General features: G+C 32.4%; 1 protein-coding gene across 8 annotated transcripts in view; it reads left to right on the top strand.

Moving 5' to 3' along the window:
- The window catches only part of ASPH (aspartate beta-hydroxylase), a 120,443-nt gene that overhangs the window by 22,670 nt on the left and 80,002 nt on the right, over positions 1 to 17,771 (top strand). For all 8 annotated transcript variants that reach the window (XM_058833813.1, XM_058833811.1, XM_058833809.1 and 5 more), the window contains 2 exons: positions 15,888 to 15,971; positions 17,475 to 17,549. In XM_058833813.1, coding sequence (XP_058689796.1) covers positions 15,888 to 15,971; positions 17,475 to 17,549 — 159 coding nt within the window. The remainder of the gene's footprint in view (positions 1 to 15,887; positions 15,972 to 17,474; positions 17,550 to 17,771) is intronic.

Here is a 17,771-nt window from a genome sequence, read left to right as displayed (position 1 = left end):
ATAAAGGTAATTGCCCAAAAGTCTTATTCTTGACTTAGTGCAAGAACAGGAGCATCTATATGATTCTGTATGTGTGTACAAAAATGGCTTCTAAAGCTTGAGGGAACAGTGTGTTGGATTTTTTCTTTTATTGGGTTTTGGTTTGTTTTTTTGTGGTTTTTTTTTGTTGTTGTTTTTTTTTTTTTGTTTTTGGCTTTTTTCCCCATTTTGTTTTTATATGAGATTCTGACAGACTAGGATGACACAGTATTAATTCTGTATTTATAAATTAGATTGTACTTTCAGGATTTTTAGATTCAAGTTTCCATTCTTATATTGAGATTTCATACTTCAATAAATATCCTTACTTTAGTATGTCTTTACATCTTGTATGATCCAAATTTTGAAAACAAATTAGAATAACTGAGTACTGTGCATAAAGTTGTTTATAAAATTTAATTTTTATAGAACTAAGCCATGGAAGAAGTTGGAGAGGGATATTTATAATACCTTGATTGCCTCCTGGATTCAATCTGTCATTTTTAAACCTTTGGGCTATCCAGTGAAAAGTTAAAGAGAATGGCTGGTCACTCAAGTAGAGGTACTGGACATCCAGGTACAAGGATGTGGAATATCATGGACTTGGAAGTTTCTTCAGAATTATCATTGATAATTTCACTATGTGCTGTAAGAAAAGCGTGTTGAAATGTGTTAAATGTCTCTGCCATGAACTTCTCTATCTTGAATGTTTCATTAACCTGCATCTAATATTGCTTTGTAATCTGCATGTGCAACATGTTCACTTAATTTTATGTTTCAACAATCTGTCTTCACCTTTAGCTCACTTTTCTGCTTGTCTTTTCAACACAAATGAAGGTTTGTTCTGGTTAGAAGTGGGGGAAATTCCTCCCTCTGCAGCTTTAAAGTGTACCAGTAATTGTTGTAGCCTGGTCATTCTGTTGTGCTTTTCCTAGAATGGAAAATTTGAAATGTTATTTAGTAACACCTGTAAAACAGTGATTTTAACTAAAAAAAAAACCCCAAACAAATCTAGGCAAGACCTCCCACAAAACAGGAGGGGAAAAAAGCATTAGTCATGGCTAATTTGTACTTTACAAGTACCATTTAGATCCGTGGATCTTGTAACATAAAATAGTAACTTAGTTCCTAATATTAGGGACTTTAGCAGTGATGATCTTGCTCTTTGCTGTTCTGTCCTTCTCTTCTTTGGCTCTTTACCCTGCTTTAGATTTTCAGTATAACAAACCTTATGCCTTGTATTGGCTACCTGTTCATTTTTATCTGGTGTTCTGTATATTCTCGGGTGTGGAAATTATTCCCGAGGATCAAGTACATCATATAGAAAATCTATCATAGAAAAAAAATGATTGAGAAACATGTTAAAAACCCAAACAAGCAAACAAACTGCAAAACAACACCCCTCCCCCCAGCAATTAGAATCCTCACTTCTAAACAAAATCAAAATTCTGCATGGATAAGAATGTTATCCTTAACAGTGTGTCTGTGATGAATTTGTTGATATATTCTTTGCTTTTAAATGTTATTTTTGGCCATCAGTTCCAAGCTCTCAAATTTGAACACGATGGTTTAAAAAGTAAAGAAAACAAATGAAATTATTTAAAAGTAGTAGAAGATTACTGATAAAAAATTGTCTAAAGGTGATTGCTGTGGCAGAAAACCTGATTATAAATGGGTGTAGTTTTAGGCCTAGGAAGAAGGGAAAGCAAAGCTACTGCTGTTTTTTGTCTCTCTATTTTTTTTTTTAGTAAGATTCTGGCATAATATTTTGCATGTTTATTGCCCAAATTATAGTCTGTATTGGAAAGATTCAACTTAACATCCTTCTATTTCCTCGTTAGCATTCCTGTAAAGACTTCTGTCTGTGACAAGAGATGTCTTTCACAGATCCTCCTTTTACAGTTTCCTCTTTCCACCTAACTGCTGTCTCTTTTTTCCCCTTCCCTCTCTCTCTCTCTTTCCTCTATTCTGTATAGGCCTGACCAAAGATGGCAGTAATGAAAATATTGATTCCCTTGAGGAAGTCCTTAATATTTTAGCAGAGGAAAGCTCTGATTGGTTTTATGGCTTTCTCTCATTTCTCTATGATGTATTGACTCCTTTTGAAATACTAGAAGAAGAAGAGAGCGAAGCTGCAGATGATGTTGATGGTACGTCACAGAATGAAGGGGTTCAGGGAAAAAAGACTTGTGTTATTTTGGATTTACAGAACCAGTGACTGAGAGACTAATTTGATTGGCTTTCAAAAATGTCCATGAAATTATCAGTCTTAATATATCATGAATTTATGGCATTGAAGGGAACCTCCCAGATGGACACTAAAGATTGAACTAAAGTTAGACATGCAATGCTGTTTCAGTAGTTGAAAACCTTTCAATAATTTTTCCATTTTTGTGACAGGATGACAAGTATTACACAGGTGTGTAAATATGTAGAATAAAACATGTTTCTGTGGTTGTGTAGTTGGTTTCTGTATGTGCTTCAATTTGTGCATTCTGTGCACAAAACTTACAATGCTTAAGTGTAATAATCTCTACTGTTAACACTAACATTTGTCCTTCTAGCAAACATTAACTGAAGCATTTTGTAACAGCCTTGATTGTAAAGTATTCTAGCATGACTGCATTTTGTAAACACGTATTTTTATGTTAATCCTTAATATAGACATGACAATGATAATTCTCTTGTGAAATATAGTTTTAATAAATAACTTATTTTGTGATTCACTGATTTCTCAGATAGGTTCTTTTTACTTGTACAAAGAAAAGCACTTAATTTATAAGTGCTTGAAAATTCTACAGAAACATTTATTTCTAAGTTAGCTGACATCTTGTATTCAGAAGCTACTCTGTCATATGGTTTATTCCCACTGATTTGTCTGTTTTCAAACTAGATCTTCAGTCATTTCTTTAATATGACAATCACATCATAAGGGCTGTTCTAAATTTCTTTTAGTTTTTAAGGTGGGCCTTCTATGGAAGTGGGAAACTGTGATTATGTATTTCTAATGTAATACTAAAGATATTAAAGATTAATTGGAAATTAGAATTTAATGTCTTCTATTCCTTGAGAAATTGAAGTATTTAATGTAGTTTTGCAAATTTGAATAATTTTCTTGTGAAACTGTTTTATGACAGTCGTTCCAAAAATACTTTCCATGTATGTAAATTCTGTCTGCTGTCATGAAATTACTGGTATAGAAAGGGCAGTTTATAATTGTGTCCTGCTGTTTGTATCAGGTATCAAAAGCTGAAACTGAGCTGTCCTTTTAAAACACGAATAATGTACTCAAATTACTATTAAAATTGTATCAAATTGTTTTTTGTAATGCCTGCTTTGCTTAACCTTGTATTGGTTTCCTATATGAAGTTGATATCTAAGTTTAAACACTAGTAGTTGCAGGCTGAAATTTTAACTTCTTTTTAAAATAAATAAAATTTCACTTACTTTGACATGCCATTTTTAAAGCAATTTAACATGCCTGTTTGAAAAACCTTACAATAGATCATCCAATTCAGGGTACAATATAGTCTTTTAAAAGTAATAAAAATGTGCTAGTGTTAAGCAAGTGATAGGTGATGGGCTAATACTGCTGCTCAAGGTTTATGAATTAAATAGAGCCATAAGAGCATTGGTCGCATTTTTTTCCAAATATTTGGGGATTAGGATATAAGAAAGCTAACAACATATAAATGTACTGGATTTTAAAACAAGTGTAAGGCAAAGAAAATAAATAAATCACTAAACATTATCAAAATAAGTGCTAGTAGATCTGGAATATTACTGAGCAGTTTGTTAGCAAGTACAAGAAACTTGCAGTGTCTGAGATGTAGAAAAAAAGTAAGCTTGGGTTGTTTTGTTTTGTTTGAGAATTATTTTTATCTTAATTTTAGAGGTAGATTTGAATTAGAAATAAGAGTTTCATCACTGTTTTGGGATATTAATCAGTTTAATGTGGGCTGCAGATATGAAATGCAGGCCAGCAGAATTCTGATTTGATATCATGCAACTTCCTTGTTGGTTTATTAAGTGTGTATGCATCTGCACAAAAACAATTATAGTGGGAATGAAGAATTTGTCAGGGGAGAAGGTGTGAAGGATGGGTACAAAGACCTAGTGTAAGTAAATAACTTATACAGTCATTAATTATTTTTTCTAAAGAATTTTTAAAGTGTGGGTTGAAAGCCATGGCTTTTTGCCTTCTATTATTTTAGAATAATTAATTTAGAAAGCAAGGCTGCTGCTTTCTCCTGCAGTTTCTGGTCTGAGAATTTAAAATAGGAGAAAATTAGTAGGAAACCATTTTTTTTAATGTGGAAAATATATTGTCTAAGTGATAGGAACTTGCTGGGTTTTATACCTAGGAAGGAATGAACTTTACTGATTTTATATTAAATTGGATATGCAGTTTTCATTAGATACCCTCATATTCCTTACCGTTAATTTATATTAAATTTTTGGAGTGCCATAAAAAATATCTGTAACTAAAATTGTAGTCTTCCAGTTTGTCCAGCATTTTTAGAAATCTGTGGAATGTTTTACTTTGTCATTTGTTGGTAAATGTTTGATATTTTAATTGCCAGTCTTCAAACAAAATACTGCATTAACCTTCGTAGTAAAGCTTTTGCTTGCTTCCTTGTGATACTAATGAAAATAAATTGATACGAGGGAAAAAACCCTTAATACCCATACCTAATACCATAGCCATCTGAGATGGCTGAAAACTTTTGGAAGCTTTGAACCCTGGATTTCTGTGACCACCTTCAGCAGTATTTTAAGTTGAAAGTAAAAGAGTGTTATATGGCAGAGAGAAGTCACAATGCTCATGATGTATAGAATAATTTTGAATTGAAGAGAATGAAGAGTATGTTGTTTGCATATGTGTTAAAAAACTCATTGCAAAAATTTTTTGCTAGTATTTCCCCCCTGCCCCCTTTAAAATTTTTTCAGTATTAGTCTCAATTGACTGGCTGTAGAAGAAATCAAATTTTCATACCAGTTATTGGTATATTGTATTTAGATGGCCACATGGAAGAATATATTGAAGCATTAGAAAGATTTTAATTTAATTTCATGGTCAGATGGGTGAGGTAAAACCCATCTGTATTGTAATTTGAATGCTGGGGAAAGGTGGTGTGTATAGAGCAGTCATTTTGGAGAGATGTTTTAGTATATTCCATTAGGTTTCCATCAGATAAGCAGCTATCATAATGATATCACAGTGGCATGAAATACATTCTTTCTCATGGTCAGTTAGGATGTATGTCTCAAGATGAGGCTAATAAAGGCAAGAATTGTTTGTTGGTTTCTTGTATCTGCTTGTACAGGACACAGCATAGGTCTGTGAGTTCAGGAAACAAAAATGCTTTCTACCACATGTATCTGATCTGGATTTTTCTTCTGACATTAGGCAGTTAAATAAGCAAGAGATATTGAAGCAACGTATGGAGAATATACTGAAGTTTGGTGTTTAGTTGTTTGGGGGTTTTTTATGCTAGTTGTATGAATTAAAACTTCTGCACTTGGAGAGTTACAGTCTTTGGTAAGACAAGTCTCTGAGCTCAGTTTATGGTAAGTGGGTGTTAGCTTTCTGTCAATAAACTAATTTTGTTTAGCAGATGACCTTGTATATCTAATATAGCATATTATAAATGCACAATCATTATAATAATTATATGCAGGGAGATATACAATCAATCATAATTTTTTCCAGATTTGCAGTGCTTCTGGAAAAGGAAAATAAAAGGGAGAGGAAAAAAATTAATAATAAAATTGCAGTGGGGTAGCAAGTGCTGTCAGCTGCTTAGAGCTAACCTGGCCCATGTGGTTTCTATGGAAAATGCAAAATAGCCTCTCACTTTTTCACGTCTAAATGGATAAACTGCCTTAATTAGATCACATTTGTTTCGTGGTGCTGCAGGTTAGAAGTGTTTATACAGGTAGAGGTTGTGGAGAAATTGACTTACAGGAATTTTTTCACTGGACAAAGTCTTCTGTCTAGCAACATTAAAGTTTTCAGGATTATTATGTGAATAAAATAGTATTTGCACATGCCACGTTGCTCAATATAGTGTTAAATATAAAAACGTTATTTGTCAACATCTGGAAAACTGCTCAAAAATTGAGAGCTTTTTGCCTATTATATTTGTTTTGCAGTGCTTATCTTTCTAAATAAAAATGGTATTTAGATATTTTTCTTCTGATGCTTAAGTTATAAATCTGTGCTCTCACTTGGGGGTTGTTTCTGGAGAATGAAGATTTTTGTGGGGCAATGTAGATGGAATGACTGGACTTGGTTAGGAATAAGAATGCTCTGTAATATTCCTGAGCTTCAAAGGATCAGTTAAAATAGCAAGTTGACCACCTTTAAGCACTATAGGAGAATAATCACTTTGAGAGGAGTATTTAATTTATTTAAATTTCATTTAATTTATAGAATGACTATTTAAAGCAGTTACTTAAAAAAATATTGTAAACCTATCCACCTATGGTTACTTGGAACTCAACTTTTTAGTCACTTAACTCCAATAGTAGCCATTTATGACATTCCATTTTACACACGTTTAATGTTATAAATTGTATATTTTCTTCTTGCATTGCCAGCATTGGACATATATAATGTGGGATTGAATGAAAAAAGAAGGAACTTTAAAACTAGCTCAAAACAAGTGTGAAACCACTTGAATTGAACTTTAGAATAATAGTCCACAAGTTCAACTAAATGACTTATAGAATTTTAGACATTTGTTTGTGTGCTATAAGAGCCTAAGTCTTTGCCATGAATTCCCTTAGGTGCCAGATTTTGCCACATGCCCTGGACATTGCTATCTTAAAAAGCCGTGTGGTTTGCACCCATCTTGCTTCAGCCTAATTGGGGATGACAAAGTAAAAGTAAAATTTCCCTGTGCTGTGGGATTTCCCCCTGTAGGGATCATGTCCAGGTAGAAATCAATATGAAGCAGGATTTCAGTCTTGTGCTTATTGCATAATACTAATGTTTTAAAATATATGATTTTTCATATTTGTGAACAGGTCTATTAGTAATATGTTAAAGTTTACATGATTTATGTAATTATGTTATGAATTGTTAACTTGCTGAGAACTTTAGTGCTATTCATTGCATAAGGGCAGATTGAAACAAAATTACTGCTTGTCTGAATATTTAACAAGTGAAAAAACAGTGAATAACAGTAATCAGTGAAGTGTGTTTTGTAATCTTTCAACATAGTGCATATTTGTTTATTTAAAAAGAATTAGAAATATCTGTATGATAATTTTTGTGTATACTGATACTTGTAAAATTTTACAGTTTTCCTTGTCAATACATGCGTTTAAGAGTATCTCAAAATATCCAGTAATGTTTAATTTTAATATGAAAAGAGGGGAGGAGCTGAAATGTAAATATGGCTTTGTGCAACCTTTCTGAGTACTTTTTATTGTTTATGTTTTCATTGATTATGTAAATTAAAGTTGGAGTCTATTTTTTCCTTTTATATGAAAAAGATGTTAACTTTTTCTTCCATGCATTGCTTAGAAATAGTAAGACTGAATAATGATTTTAGTCAAGTTAGAGCTCTGGACTTCATCAGTGGTGGTAGACTATGAGGGAAGAACTTGAAAAGACTCATATCCCAGGTATGAGTTGGTAAGGAAATTAATCTAAAGCCTGTATTTTTACTTGACTAACCCTTTTTAAAACAATTTTGGCCAATGTCAACACTTGATATATTGAAAATGTGTAGTATAAAAGCTAGATGCAAGGTGACTACAATGACTTTGATGGCTACATTCTTTAAATTTAAGATTTCATTTTTTTAGTATAGGCTATCAGAGTATTGTTTGGTTTTTTTTCAGATTAAAAGTTGATATATGGCACAGTTTAGGTAGATATTGTTATCTGGAAACCTAAGCTCATAATGCAGATGTTCAGTGTAGGTGTTCTGTATGTCCGAATGAGAAGCCTGGTGTTGAGACATCGGAATATCTCTTCTCATTTAGTAAGATTATGTATGAGTTTAAAAATACATAGTTACTGTATATTTTCAGCTTTTCTTTACTTTCTAGCAACCAATATTATTTTTGTGGTTAAAATTGCTGTGTTTGTGGGATTTAAGTCTTAATCCACAGCATCATGATAGTGATAATCCAGCCTCTTTTAATGGTATTAAAAAGATGAAACTAAATATTTTATGTATTTTTAGAAAGGTTTTTGCCTTTATGCCTCTTGTGGTACTAGCTAAATAAAGTAATATCAAGAGGCTGACTGGTCTCAGTTTGTTAGCTACAATGGGAAAAGAAGACAGCACCTGATTTTGGAGAGTAAGGTTTATTTTCTTAAATAAAAATCCAAACAGTCTTAAGTAGTCTGAAGTAATACAGTAAGTGTTTTAACTCTAAGAAAATGGTATCTGCTTTTGGATCTGAACAATACCTTTACCAAAACATTTATTTTCCTTTGGATAAAGAAACATATATTGTAATTTATTGTAAGAAAACAGTCAATTTATATACTCCGCAATACCTGTTTACTTGAAGGCCTTTTGAGTTAATATATTTATAAAATATTTATAAAATTTTATAGAAACATAAATTAGTGTGCTTGAGAGGGAACTGACAAATACTTTGCAGAGAAGTCAGAGGGGGGTGTTGGTTATATTTATGTGGCAGCACTTGTCTGGAGAGAACTGAGCAATCTCCAAGATGCTTCACAGGTAGAATGCATCTGGTAATGTGGTATTTTTCTGTGATTACTTTGCCTTTCATATCAGTACCTGTGATGGTCCTGCAACTGAAGTTGTTTATTCTTAATAAGTTAATGCTTTGTATTTTTCCATAGCATTGTAGTGTGCTGTGTAAAATTAACTTTTTACATAGCATGGCAGGTTGGGAAATTTCATGTCAAGTTTATTAAACATCACAAATATCTTCATAACCTATTTCCATTTTGCAACTAATTAGGTGAGGAGCCAGGAGGGGTAGCCAAGAAAAAACCTAAACTCAAAGGTATTTTTAATGTTCTTTTTCATGCAGAACTTTATGCAGATAATGATGTATGAAATGCATGTGCATTACAAAGACCAGCTGTGGGTTTTGTTTACTAATACTAGTTATATGTTGGCTAAATATTTTCTAATGGTGCAGTAAACTATTGTTCTTGCAATTTTTCAGTATTTGTTTTTACTACTGATTGAAATTTCATGGCAATGTGAGAGCTTTCCTAACTAGAGATTATATTTCATTTGTGTGGCTATTTTTTACAACAGATGTCTTGTTTGGATTGTAAGTAGTTTATGATAACGTGATATTCTGCATGTTTTTAAGTAAGATTTTGCTCTGTGTGAAACCCTCTTCATTATCTTCCATGAATTCTTGATACTATTACTATATTGTAATTGAACTCAAGTACCTTAATTCTTCTAAGGCTGTACTTTAATAGTTCCATCTTTTTTTTTTTTTTTTTTTTGCTTTGGGAGTTGATATTTAGGCTACGTTCAATAACTTCCCCTTTAATATTATTTGCAGGATTGATTGCAATATTTTCTAAAAGCATAGCATGGGATAGCTTGCAACCAAATTATACCATATATGTATTTATAATTACATTGCTGTATGAACAAGTCATAGTGTTAAAGACAAAAAAAGCTAATTAACCTCAGCAAACACCAAAGCACCAGATGTACTTCAGGTGCTTAGCTTTTTATTATCTGCATGGTTGTCTCTCATGGCAGCATGAGGCTATGGAAACAGTCTCTATGTTACATTAATGACAGACTGTAAAGTGCTTTTTTCTAGCAGTATATGAAAAATTTATGCTTTTCACCATACAAACCTTCATGAGAAAAAAAGTGTATTTGCTAAGGAAAGCTTGCTGCTCATTTCAGTGTGACTTTTCTCAATATCTTGCATCAAGTTGAAATTGCTTAGCATTTGTTCCACATTGTGCTTGGTATAACTTCGTTGTAAACAGCACATTTCCCATAATGTAATAAATGTCACTTAGCAATTCTTTCCTGATTTTTGCATTATTTTTCAGTGTTTGATATGAGAATAAAGAAATGGCATGTTTCAAATGTTTTATGTCAAAAAACGTTTGGAAGGAAATATGATGTCATTCCTTTTAGACTGAGCTGTGTAATTGAATTGTTCACAGAAATGGTACACAGCTGATAGAGGCAGACCTGTTTTTTTGCCTCAACAGACTGCAGTTTCTCTCAAAAGTCTGAATAAAAATGGAGTTGTGTATATGTAAAAGTCATTATCACTTTCTTAATAATGTGGGAGTATTCATTTCAAAATTAAATGCAAATATTGCGTACAGATTAATGGAAAAATCTCTGTATTTTATTCACCTAAAAATTCCTTATTTTGGAGAATTCTACTGTACTAACAAATATTTTCAAAACTATGGCAAAATGGAAGTAAATATTGAAGATTAAACATATTGAATATAAATTTCAATGATTCTGTTCTGATTGTTCTCACGGCATATTATCTGTATATCTCGTCACAGCCAAATGTGAGTTGAAGTAGAGAAAAGAGGCACAAGAGACACAACTCCAAAAGTAAAACAAAGAAAAAAATATTACTGATAACTGAAAAGCAAAGTTGTAAGAACCAATTTAAAATTATTGCTTTGATTTCACTGAGTTTAGTCTAACTCAGTTAACTTTTTTTAGACTTGATGTAGTTCATCAGGACCCTGCTGTTTCTTACTTGTCCTTCTCAATACGTACTTCAGTTACTTTTTTTAAGTCTTTGCTTAATATGAAGTAAATATGAGCAAAACATTGTATTATAAATTTGTGTAATAATGTTTACAACTGTTATGCTATTGTCAAAAGTTCAAAATTTATTGTGATTTTCACAGTCACAGGGAAAAGTTGTTTTAGCATTCTGCAGAAGTTAGCAGTAAGATAATAGAGGCATGGTTTTCTCTAGATTAACGCTTCATTTGGATGCAGCTGCAGTGCAAGCCAAGATTATTTGCTGGCTGCATGGTGTGAGATGTTCCTAAAAGTCAAAACTAATTTGTTTAAATTGCTTAAAGCTTAGGAGTTAATTATACAAGTTTAAATCTAACAAACATTAAATAAGAATTTGATCAAAGCTTTTACATGGTTGTTCATAAGATGTTTTTTGGCCTAAGAATGGTTCTCTTATTGAACATTTCCTCTTTTTTAAATGAAAAACTAAAAAGAAGCTATTAAAGAATCACTCAAGAAATTAAGGGAGAAGCAGGAATCAAAGAAGAAGGAAAATGAAGAAGACAAAAAGAAAACCAGGAAAGGAAAAGATGCTACTGATCGAAAGGACAAGAAAGCTGTTGATATGAATAAATTAAAGAAAGATTCTGACAAGGCTAAAAAAGACAGAGGAAAGGAAAAAGGCACAGACAAAAGTATAAAATCCAAGGAGACTGCAAAAAAGTCAGCCAGTGAAAAGGATGGCACTGTTCAGGTGGGAAAAGACAAAGAAACAAAAAAGCTGGTTAAAAACCAATCCAAGGAAGACAAGAAAGAAAAGAAATAAACAGGAGTTCCTGTTCTGCTAATGAGGAACAGATCTCAAGAATGTAAAATTCAGCATATTTATATGAATGTGGTAAATATGGCAATAAGAAAATAACATTTGGTAGAAATAAGTATGAACAAAGGCTATATATAATATTTTTTTAAAAACTGTTCAGTGTTTACTGGTATTATAAACGTAAAGCAGAAGCATCGTGTGAAACTCAAATATGTACATATGTTAATGTGCCTGGCTACCAATGTGTATTGAAAACATCCAAATGTGAAATTGATGCCAGTTACTTCAAGTCTATTCTTAATATGGGTTTGAATTTTTGTGATTGGTTTTTCCTCCTTCCTTCTTTACTTGTGTTTGCTTAATATGGAGATGAAACTCTAATTTTCTATATGAAATGCAAGTTTAAAAGCAATACTAACAGGCTTATCTGGACACATGTAGTGGAAACTCATAAAATAGAAATATTTCACAGAAACAACCAAGAGGAGCATTAATGGACTGTAGTGTCATAGGAACTAAACAGATAAGCGTAACTTATTCTCTGCCAAAATTTTTCTCTAAGGAAACTTTTTTCCTGAGAAAACTATTTTGTATACAAATAGTCAAAGCAACTTGAGTGTTGCACTTTATCATGAGACACCAGGGTATACTCAATGAAAATGGTCCTGCATTTTTGTCTTTTGATCTCATGACAGTATGTTTCTGGTTTTCTTCCATTCCCTATTTATTTATTTTATTTCTCTATATTTGTATTGGAAAGCTTGATTCATTATCACTTTTTTTAACCGTGTCCTGATTTTTTTCCAAGTTTGACAACCTTTTGGTAATGAATACTGCTGAAAATTAGGCCACCTATTTCATCATTGACAAGTATTGTTGTATTGCAATTACATTTAAGATGTGATATGCTAGTACTACTCTATTCTGGTTGAACTTGTTTAGAGAACAGCTTATATAGTTTTGCAGCTATTATCTTCAACACTTTCAAGTGCTTGATGTTTCTATAAGCAAAATCTTGTATTAGCTTGTTCTTACAGCTTCTGTATTTTTAGCATCAAGGAAGGATTTATCCAGCAGTCTCATTAGAATAAGCAAAGTTGCAAAACATTTCTGCAGAGATAATAGAGAGATTTGAAAATATTATTGAATCTATGGTTGCTTTCAAGTTTATTTAGAAATTAATATTTTCCAAGTAAATTTGAAAGCAAGTATATTGCATGGAATTGCACAATATAATAACACAAGATTCAGAAAAAAAATTGTGATGGAAGTTTATGATTGATTCTTGATAAAGTGCAGCATTAGTTTCAAGAAAGCAATACGAAGGAATGAAATTCAGAAGGAGTGTATATATGCATGTGGATGGTAATTTAAGATTGAAATCCTGAAGGTTATTTCTGCTTGTGGTTTTGCTAAAATTTTGTGTATAACAGTTGACAATACACTTACCTCAGCCGTTCCATACATATGTCTGCATCATGCTTTGATCCCTAGAGTTATGTGATAATAAGGTTAAAGATGATTTGTTGTTTTTTTCTAGAGAAAGTTAAATATTCAAATAGTTATGAAAAATATTTCAAATTTAAGCTATAGAAAACAGTACAATATCCTAAGATTCTGGCTGTGATCATTACCAGAGATGATCTATTCTGAGGTATTTTCTAAATATTTATAAATTCATGAAGAGGAAGAGACATGCATTGTGAGTGTTACAGTGTCTAGCAAAAAATATGAAAGAATGACAATCTAATAAATGCACTTCCATAATGAACATTCTCTGTTAGGTTTTGGTGATGATAGATATATTTATTCAACTTTGCTCTGGTAAGTGTTAAAATGCATATTTTACCAGAGAAGCATTCAAATCACACCTCTCAAGGATGGTGGCACAATGGTATAGTGCACATCACTTTTTATTTTCTGCCGTAATGTGTCAGAACTTGTAACTGTGTGGGAGTGAAATTTGAAATGAGTTGTATCTATGACCCAAAGTTTATGGGGTTCTGGAAAGGTTGGGTTGTTTTATTTTTTTTCCTTTCCAAAGAAAATTCTATTTGAGCAGCACTCCAGGCTATGCAGACAGCCACAAAATAAAGTACTTTTGTCCCAGAGATCTGTTGTGTTGTTGTGTATCTCTGTGAAATATTATTGTCAATAAACTTAATGCAACAAGTTACCACAAAAACTTTGCCGGAGTAGTAAAAGCTAAATGCGATTTTAATAAAGAGAATAGAGAAAATAGTATCTTACAAGAAGTAAATGATTTAGTATATTACATACTTGACAAGATTGAATAGAAATCAGTGTTAAACATGATAGATGTGTATAAAAAACTTGAAGGTGAGGTAGAGAAATGTGCAAGTGAAACAAAGACACATTGTTGTTGGTTCCTTCTTTCCTGTTAAATACCCATAGCATTCGTTGAGTGTCGAATATTGGCTGTCTTTTGAAATAATTTGAATTCATTTATTGTTCATGAAGCAGAGTATGTGGTTGTCTGGAACTGAACATGTAGGTTATTGAGGATTTGAAGACTTATTTAAAGCAGTGTTTGTGTAAAGTAACTGAACTATGTTTGTGAAAGCAAGGTAGCTGTTTCCATGCTTATGGATTCCAAAGTGTGAGAGTGGTTAATGTGACTTACTGGTTTTGTCTCCATCCTAAGATGATTGTAGAAGGAAGTAATTTCTTATTCTTGTAGCCATTAATATTCCTACAGGAAAAAATTAATTTCTTAATAATATCTTTTAATATTCTAGGTGGGTGGTTTTTTAATGACAGAAGAAAATTGGCCAAAAACTAAGTGTAAATTTGGAATTTTTCTTCTAGCTTCTTGTTTTGACTCCAAAGTGGTGAACTCTTAGTTACACTACTTTTGGATACAGCCTAACTACCTCTGTTCAAATAATTTAAATTTAAATAATATAAAAAGATAGATTTAATTCTGTTATCCTGTAACCATTACTTGAAATAAATACATGTTTTTCTCACAATACATAAAATAATATCTCTCTAGTCTACACAAATTCGGTTTGAGACATACTAGTCCAATTTGCATTGAGATATGTTTGACTCCAATAGAAATGTAGTAATTTTTTTTTTTTTTTAGTTGTACTTACTTGAAATATAATATTTATGTAAAAGTAACTTAAGAGTTGCTTTTACAAGATTGCTAGTACTACAGGAGTGTTCATTTTAGTTTAGCCACTGCTTTCTTGCATACTATCTTTTCTATTGATTTCCATGTATACAGCTGTTGAAGAACTAGTTTGCTTTGGGCAGTGGCGTGTGTTGTGAAGAGAGTCTTACCTTTATTGACCTTGGATGTAGGATTATAGGCAAATGCCATTTGGAAGGGACTTTGGGAGATCCTTATTTCAACATCCTACTCAAAACAGGGTCGTTTCAGAGGAATGACCAGGTTGCTCTGGCCATTTTTCAGTGTGGTCTTTCAAACCTCCTAGGATGGGAATACTCAGCCTCTCTGTGCAGTCTTTTCCACCAGTTTCACTGCCCTCGTAGGGGTGGAGGATTGTGGGTTTTTTGTGAGTTTTTCTTATATCCAGTCTGAACCTTTTGTGTAAGTCTTGCTTGAACCCTCCTAAAGGAGAGTTGAGAGGAAAATAAGCCTAATACCAACACATTCTTGAGCATACTGTGCCTAAAGATGTGACATGATCTGTCACAGTTGAATGTTTATCTCCTGCCATGATGATGGTAATTAAATTTATTGATTGCTTTCTTTTAATTGTTTTGATCTAGAAGGATACTGTGATATAGATAGTCAGGATCTTAGTAGTAAAATTCCATCACTCATGCTTTTTCTATAGTCACTTAGTTGTCAAAACAAACTAATCTTAATCAGGTCTTCTAAGATGTAACACATGAATTTAAAATAACTCTTCTTATTCTGTGTACCTTTTCACAAAGTTTAAATGAGTTCTTCATAGAACCCATATAATTGATCATATGAAACCATTTTTGCCCAAATTGAAAACAGAGAGAAAAATTTGCTGCCTATTTTTTTACTGGATGCTGAATAGATGTTGAGAATACCATAGTCATTTGTTCAGTTACTTTGAAATAAAGGCAAGTGCTTAAATTTCTGTCCCTTTTTACCTCCTCATTGTATGTTTGTCTTCCAAACATCTTTGTTTACTACCTGAGTACACTTTAGTTTTTAGATATATCACTGTATATTATGACAGCCCTGTAATTGTGAATGTTCAAATGCATTTTTGGAGAGTGTAACATCAGTTAATTTAATTAAAAGAACTTTCTTGTTTTATAAGTGAATCAGTTCAAAAAGGGCATAAAGTTAACTTTATAACTGAAAAATGCAGGCCTTAAAGAAAGATCTGTCCCAGCACAGCCAGCATCACCAGAATCTGAGGAGTCTGTCCAGCCTGCTGAAAATGTCGAATCAGGTAAGACCTTTTGTGAATTGTAGGTGAAACACAAGACATGATGCTTCATTTGAATTATAATTCTGTGTCATTAACATGCAGACTCACTCATAGATTTTGTGTTGCTTATCTACTGAAGTTTATTAATCAGGAATCACTGTTTATAACTTTGTATAACTTCACTGACCATGAAAAGTGAAAAATTTCATGGTTACCATTGTAGCTCTATCACATCAGAATAACTTTCTGATGATGTATTCTTGTGGTTTAGAGTGATTTCCAGCAGTATATCCAACCAGAATAGCAGCAGATTCTTCACCTTAAAAAATGAACAAAACCCTCTCAACAACCAACTTAATAAGATAATAAAGTACTCACTTTTCCACTAAAACTACTAGTATATAATAAATACAGTGAATACTGTTGTAAATCCTACTGTTAAAAAAATAATTTAAATATTTTTAAAGTCCTATACTATTAGTAGGATATATTAGAATTTAGAGGGATTGAAGAAAAAATGTTTTATGTGTCACATTTCACATATGTGATTTGCATTAGTGTTATTCAGAGAGTGTTTTTTCTTGTTTATTGAAGAGGCTTATCCTATGTGATGTTTATGTGAACCTAACACATAAACATACAAATACAGAGCATATGGCTAGTGGAATCTATGGAATATAGATTTTGTTTTAAAAGACTTGCATTACTTTTCTTAGATACCATTCATAAAATACATCAATATGTTTCTTGATTGGGTGAGTTTTGTGTGTGTGTGGTTTTTGTGGGACCGTTTTTCATAACTGGTACCATTTTGAATCCATATTTAAAAATGCAGCTGTAATCTGGTTTAGAGGGGTTTTTTGTCAGATGTGTCATTGTAGGGTTTCCTCAATGTTAATTTCATTACATTTATATGAAGATAACACTTCATACAAATTCCCATTATGTCCTGGGCTGGTGTGTTAGATGGCAATCACTTGTTCATTAAACCTGTTTGTGATTTCTCCTGGCAATTTGTAGTGGAGCAAGACCTTGATATTGTAATGTTAATATCTATTTTTCCCTGTTTATGAAGTCGACAGAACCCTACTTCTGCAAGTCACATTTTGTTGTCAAATATGACTTGCTAGTGCTGCAGCTTAAATTGTAGGAAGATAATGGATGAAAGTGTTAGTAAATTAATTTCTTAGAAGAGAGTTCATGGTTTAAATAGTTACCTGAAGCTGTTACTACCCCTGGAAAAAATATATATGCAAAAAATGAGGTGTGGATAAATTCTTCCAATTCATCTTCAGATGGAGAAATCTGATGTGATTGTTGCAATACTTTCTATATTAGAGAGGAAGCAAGACAAAATTGTTTTTCTAATTGCATGAATTGCAGAGGTTCACCAGGTCAGTCTCTAGGGAACTTTGTGAAAGGGATTAAGAACATTATGGAGCCTACTAAAAGCTGCAAGCCTTGAGTTAATGTTTAGATTTTGCCTTTTTCACTTACCTTCACTGCAATTTATAATCCTTTTAGAGCGCAAGATTGCTGACGTAGAAGTGGAAGAGGAAATTCAATCCGTTCTTCATGAAGCTCTCCATTCCCAGCCTGGTAATGCATTGACATTTAGAAATCACTGAAGAGTTTATAAATACTGCCATAGGTTAAATGAATCTCAGAGTCTGATTTTGGTATGCACTTAAAGTACTTTTGCCTGCACAAAACATTCATCAACTCATTTGTCATTTTCAAGAAAATTCAGAAAGTTCAGTCACCAAATCCTAAAACTGTGTCTTCTTATCCAGACTTGTTTAGCAGTAATAGCTCAAATCA

Source organism: Poecile atricapillus, chromosome 2 (assembly GCF_030490865.1).
Source record: "Poecile atricapillus isolate bPoeAtr1 chromosome 2, bPoeAtr1.hap1, whole genome shotgun sequence".
NCBI lineage: Eukaryota > Metazoa > Chordata > Aves > Passeriformes > Paridae > Poecile > Poecile atricapillus.
This window is presented reverse-complemented; position numbering and strand designations above follow the sequence as displayed.